General features: G+C 57.7%; 1 protein-coding gene across 1 annotated transcript; it reads right to left on the minus strand.

Annotated features, from left to right (window-relative positions):
* Nucleotides 1–291: 291 nt before the first annotated feature.
* Nucleotides 292–4,511, minus strand: LOC131418736 (cystatin-C-like). The gene is made up of 3 exons (XM_058563347.1): nucleotides 4,197–4,511; nucleotides 1,467–1,571; nucleotides 292–639 (listed from the first exon to the last, which is right to left on the minus strand). Exons 1-3 carry the CDS (start codon nucleotides 4,434–4,436, stop codon nucleotides 556–558), a joined length of 429 nt encoding a protein of 142 aa, XP_058419330.1. The 5' UTR covers nucleotides 4,437–4,511; the 3' UTR covers nucleotides 292–555.
* Nucleotides 4,512–5,951: the final 1,440 nt, after the last annotated feature.

A 5,951-nucleotide genomic window follows, 5' to 3' on the forward strand; every position in this document is an offset into this window, starting at 1 on the left:
CCCTGCTCACTGTCTGACTGCTTTCGAACACAGCAGCCTAGGTCCCCACTTCTCCCTTATCCGATTATCAAGAGACACCACAGATGAAGGCCTGAGTTCCCAGCCGCCTCCGTGACTTAGTCATCCCGAAAAGTGGCAGCACGCTCCACTGACACGCCTGTTGTGGTAGTGGCCAGCTCTCGGCTCCTCGTCTGCCCTACAGAGCCCGGGGGACAAGGAGCTCTTCATAAAGTAACTGCCTAAAGACTTCTCGCGTGCGCATCCCCGAGACAGTGAGCAACTTGCCGAGTAGCCGATGTTACTTTTTTATTGAGTAAGATAGGAGCAGAACATGTGCACTACGTACCGGTGCACCTGGAAAGTAATTAGAAGAAGGAAGTGAGTTAGGGCCACTTAGCTGTTCAAAGAATACCCGAGAAGCCTTCTCTATTGTCTCCTGGGGCTGGGACACCGAAGGGACTTCCACCAGGGCATGGTCACCCATCTAAGGCTTAGGAGCTCTACAAGGCGGGGTGGGAGTGAGAGGCAGCGTGGCCTGGCCTGCCACGCAGTCCTCTATGCATCCTGGCAGCTGGACTTCACCACGGACATCGTGCCCATCCAGGGGACAGTGTATATCTGGAAAGAGCAGAGCGTTTTCTGCGAAAGGGAAGAGACAGGGACAGCCAGTTAGGGTTACAGCTGAAAAGGAAAGTGCCCAGCCATGAGATGTCAGAAGTGCGGGCGGGGATGGTGGTGGGACTCTCAGCCCGCCCCTGCCGAGCCCCGGGCACTACACACTATGGAGGACTCTGCGGTGACTTCTCAGTCACCGCTCCCTCTGTTCCGAGTCCAGCAGAGGCATCGTGACCCCTACCCCCAGCCCACAGGGTTCCACACTGTTGTGCCCCCAGCACAGCCCTTTAAGGAGCAGCCTGTGCAAGGCCACAAAGCCCCAGAGGGTGCAGGGCCCCGTCCCCAAGTTCCCTCCACCTCCAGTGGGCCAGCACTAAGACAGGTCCAGAGGGAAGGACCCAGGGGCTGGGACCCGGTCCAGGAAACCCTCTCGAAAGAGGCAGGATGTGTGTGTGTGTGGGGGTGACAAGAGGCATGCAGCTCTACCCAGAGGCCGAGACTTCCCAAGAACCAGCCAGGCCCATGACAGAGTCTGGGGTTCAGTGAGCAGAGTGGATCAGAGGGTGCTGGCCATCACAGGCCTCTAATTCCCTCTAATCTGTTTTGATTGCCAAGGCAGGGATTAAACAGCCCCTTCTCACTCCCCAGCAAACACCCCGCAGCTGATTCCTCCATCCAGCAGGCAACAATCCCAAAGCACATGGTGCCCCAATTCCGCAGCTAAAACCCCCTTATAAATTCAAATTAGTCATGTGCGCACACACACACCCCACAGCCCCCGGGCACTCTCACATGATGCACCCACACGCCCAGGCACGCCCCCACCCCTCTGGCCTGCATCAGGCACATACCCTCAGCGGGTCATGGAAGGGACAGCTGGCCAAGTTGGGCTGAGACTTGGTACATCTGGTTCGGCCGATCTCGACGTCCAAAAAGTAGTTCAACCCAGCCACGACCTGTACACAGGGAGACCAGGATTCGCTTAGAACAACCCGCCAATTTCACACGTACAGTTACCTTCCCGCTATCCGGCCTTTGGGCCAGCATTCACGAGCTGCCAAAGCCGGCACCCAGGAAGCCCACAGCCACCTCCTGACGGCTGGCCAAGCCACTGCGCCCTAGGCCCTTCTTGTAACTTGTTTACCCAGTGGCTCCAACAAGGCATCTCCCCCAGCCTGGTGGGAGGAGGGGCAGGAAAATGGCAGGGGGAAGCCAGGCACCAACATTCTGTTAACTAGGTTCAGGAATGGAAGACGCAGCTCTGGGGAGCCTGCCGGGGTGTCGCCAAATCATCTGTGCCAGGGCCAGGACTAAGCAAAAGAGACGGCGCTGTGCTGGAGCAAACACCGGCTCAGCCTCAGGAAGACCATCATCTGATAGCTACACTGAAGCTCAATTCCAGCTACAGGGTCGAGCCCAGGGCATCTCCTCCCCTCCACATAACCCAGGTTTATTTGTTCCTTCACTGTTAACAGTAAAAAATGAGATGCTTCACACACACACGCGCGCGGATATTTTAGGTCAATAAAAGACCGCCGCTGGAACGCCTACCTTTTAAGTGTTATTTTGACGGGAATATTTCTGACGTGTGTCACACACCTGCGTGTCTTTTACATTTGAGATTACAGAATAGAAGTAAACCCTGTCTTCACACAGGGCAACCCAGACATGCCTCATTAGAGCTTGGGGAAGCGCAGGATGAGGGGCGGGGGACCAGGCTCCAGACCCTACCCGGTGGAACCACAGCAAGCCCTGTGATCCCTCTCGTGTTAGTTTCCCATACAGGCCGATGAGCTAGTGTCACACTCAACAGGCGCACGGTGTCGGGGACCTGGTGAGCAGGGAGCACGTATGTCCTGTCCAAAGGGGACAGTGCCAGCCGATGGCTGCAGGAGGAGAAATGGGTCTGGTCTGGACCCATCTTCGGAAGTTTTGGAAAGGAGCCCTAAACACACTTTTGTTGCGGCGTGGCTATGCTCTGCTCTCCCGTGAGACACAGGCCAGCTGGCCTAAATTCTAGCCTTCCTTCAAGGCCCAGCACAAGGCCCAGCAGCCCTTCCTGACGCTCCCTCTCGCCTTGCTCCTCGACTCCGCTGACTGCACTCCTTACTGGCCAGAACTCCACGGCAGGCTGGCAGAGGCAGGCTGCTCTTTACTGCAGCAGGCACTCAGATACCCCTGGTTATGGGTGACAGTGCGCCCACCTCAGGGTGGGGAATGAAACCTCACAGCAGAGAGGCTGCACCTGTGCATGTAACCTGCAGAGAGATCCCTTCCTCCAGGATCTCTAGACAGATGGGGATTCTCACGCAAGAGCTTCTGCTCTGGGATGCACTGGATACCACAGCCAGCTCACTGACTCATCTGTGTTTGCTGCTAACCTCCGGGTGCTCAGGGGAGCAGTGAGGGCCCCGCCCTCAGGGAGGATGTTTGGAGCCTTGGCCCCAAATCCCACTGTTAAGATGAGGCTGTGGAGGCCAGGTTAGTTTCATGGCGCCTCCTGACAGGAGGCACAGAGGAGAACACACCTCTTCTGCATGACCTGAATCTCACATTGAGAGAACATCAGGCTACCCCAAACTGAGCAACAGTCTGCACAACTGGCTGGACCCTTCAAAAGTGCCAAGGTCGTGCAACAGACTGAGGGGCTGCTGCAGAGTAAAGGAGGCTGCGGGACAGTGGCTGAGATGCCTGACCTGGCATGTCTGTGGCTATTAAAGGACACTAGTGGGACCATCAGTGATGTGTGAATAAGGTCTTCGTGTTAGATGACTGTGTCAGTGCCGATTCCTGACTTTCAAATCGTACCGTGGTTATGTAAGAAAATGCCCTTGTTTTCGGGGAATATACACTGGACCACTCTCAAAGGTTCAGAAAAACAGATGCTTACATATATATATGTATGTGGAGAGTGAGGTGAATAAAGCAGATATGATAAAATACCAACATCTGAGGACTCTGGGTAAAAGATCTACAGGAATTTTACGTGCTACTTTTGCAACTGCTCTGTAAGTCTGAAATTATGCCAAAATGAAAAGTTAAAAGGAGAAAACGTGCTTAAAAAATCATTCAGTGGCAGAGCCAGGAGCGCAGCCAGGTGTGGGGTGTTTTTCCTTCTCTTGTGGTCATTTAGTTGACAGCTTCCACTGAGCCGCGGGTCCCACAAGGCTGGAGTAGTGCGCTCAGCGGGCGGACAGGAGCCCTGACCCCGACGCCGCGGCAGTCTTCGGCAAGCCAGGGCGCCGAGCGGGAGTGGCGCGGGTCCCAGGCACTCCCGGCGACACGCCTGCCGAGGGCTGTGTGCGACAGGAAAGGCCCGGACGCTGCCTGGGAGCGAAGCATGGCCCGTCCGCACCCCGCGCCCATGCACACGGCGCGAGGGGCTCCCGGGTGACGACTCCCGAGAGCTGGGGGACGGCAGGGGCGGGACTGCTGACGTCGCGCGGGCCACGCCCTCCCGGGGTCGAGCCTCGCCCTTGAGGGCTCCCCGCGGCCCCGGCCCGTGCCGCCCGGGCCCCCGCCCCGGCCCCTGCCCCTGCCCCCACGCCCCCGCCGCGCCCCCCGCGGCCCGGAGGACGCACCTGCTTGCGGGCGCGCACGACGCGCAGCGCGCGGCTGTGGAAGGCGTCGTTGCTGGCCTTGTTGTACTCGCTGAGCGCGAAGTCGAGCGCCTGCTGCACGCCCTGCTCGTTGACGTCCGCCTCCGAGAGGCCGCCCACCAGCTGGCGCTTGCCGGGGCTCGCGCCGGCCGCGGGGCTCGCGACCAGGGCCAGGGCCAGGGCGGCCAGCAGGAGCAGCGAGGCGCGTGAGAGCAGGGCCATGGTCTGCACGGAGGAGCACCGGAGCGGAGAGACGCGATGCAGACGCCGCGAAGACGCCCGGCCGGCGGCGCTTTTATGTCCACGGCCCGCCCCGGCTCCTCCTCTTCCGCCTCCCCACCCCCGACCCGCCCTTCCCCCGAGGCCTGTCCCCGCCCTGGGCCGGACCGTTCTTCCCTCCCCTGCAGTCCTGCCCCTCGCCCCACTCCTGCCACCCGCGCCGTCCCAGTCCTGCTCCTCCCAGTCCCGGCCTCCTCCCCGCGGCCCGCTCCCCCCCCCCCCAGAGGCCTGCCCTCCCCCCTATTCCTGGCCTTCCTCGTGCCAGTCTCGCTTCCCTCGCAGTGCTGCTCCTCCCGCGAGTCCAGGGCCCCCTCTCCAGCTCTCCCCAGCCCAGCTCACCCCCGTCTTACAGAAGATGTCACCCCTCTCAGGGCCTGCAAAGCTTGTAACCCCTGAACTCTAATTCCTTCTCTGAAAAGGGAACTCCGAGCAGAGCCTGTGTTCCAAGTCTCTGGCTCCCTGGGGTATCGGTGCGATTTCAGAGGCTGGGGAAGACCCCATCTGCACCCTGTTCTGGAGAACTTCTTTGCCAAACATACATGAATTATTAACTTGTATTTGGTAAAAGGTCATTGGGTTTTCTTTTTCACAACTCATTTATTTATTCAACCAACAAGCCTTTCTTGGGCTTCTCCCTGGGCAAGGTGGTCTAGGGCCTGTGTGTAGATAGGCGTGGGCGAGCATGCCCCACTAGACATTATAGAAAGTAAGTTTAATAATATTATCTAGGGCCACCCCGTAGGTTAGCGGTTAAGTGCGGTTAAGTGCGTGTGCTCCGCTGCTGGCGGCCTGGGTTCGGATCCTGGGCGCGCACGGACGTACTGCTTCTCTGGTCATGCTGAGGCAGCGTCCCACATACAGCAACTAGAAGGATGTGCAACTATGACATACAACTATCTACTGGGGCTTTGGGGGAAAAATAAATAAATAAAAGTTATAAAAAAAATAAATAAAAAAAATAATATCATCTAACCCAATACATCAAAAATATTATTTCAGCATATGAAACAATTGTTAGTAGATATTTTACATTCGTGTGTGTGCGCGCGCACGTGCGCACGTGCCAGGTCTTTGGAATCCTGTGTGTCTGTTTGACAATTAGAGCAGGTGTCAGTTTGGACCAGCCTCACGTCAAGCGCCCAGTGGCCCAGTGTGGCTGGTAGCTGTGGTATTGCACAGCCCGGTTTTGGGTGTGGCGCAGTGGTCAGTAGTTAAGATCAGGGAGTGATAGGTCCTCTGTTGGTAGTGAAGCAGAGGGGTGATGGAGAGAGATGGGTGCCGCTGGACACTGATCAGGGAGGCCTCTGGGAGAAGAGAGAGATTTAAGCTGAAACCTCAATGACAAGAAGTCCTGCTGAGACCAGGAAAAGAGCTTCAGGCAGAGACAACTGCCAGCGCAGAGGCCCTGGGGTGGGGCTGGGTGCACCTGTTGTAGGAAGAGGAATGCAGCTGAGGTGG

The sequence above is a fragment of the Diceros bicornis genome, chromosome 19 (assembly GCF_020826845.1).
Source record: "Diceros bicornis minor isolate mBicDic1 chromosome 19, mDicBic1.mat.cur, whole genome shotgun sequence".
Taxonomy (NCBI): Eukaryota; Metazoa; Chordata; class Mammalia; order Perissodactyla; family Rhinocerotidae; genus Diceros; species Diceros bicornis.

Coding starts and splice junctions, on each gene's coding strand:
- LOC131418736 (XM_058563347.1), bottom strand. CDS start 4,436: ATGGCCCTGCTCTCACGCGCCTCGCTGCTCCTGCTGGCCGCCCTGGCC. Junction 1,572..4,196: donor TCGTGCGCGCCCGCAAGCAG/GTGCGTCCTCCG, acceptor CCCTGTGTACAG/GTCGTGGCTGGGTTGAACTA. Junction 640..1,466: donor CCTTCCATGACCCGCTGAGG/GTATGTGCCTGA, acceptor TCCCTTTCGCAG/AAAACGCTCTGCTCTTTCCA.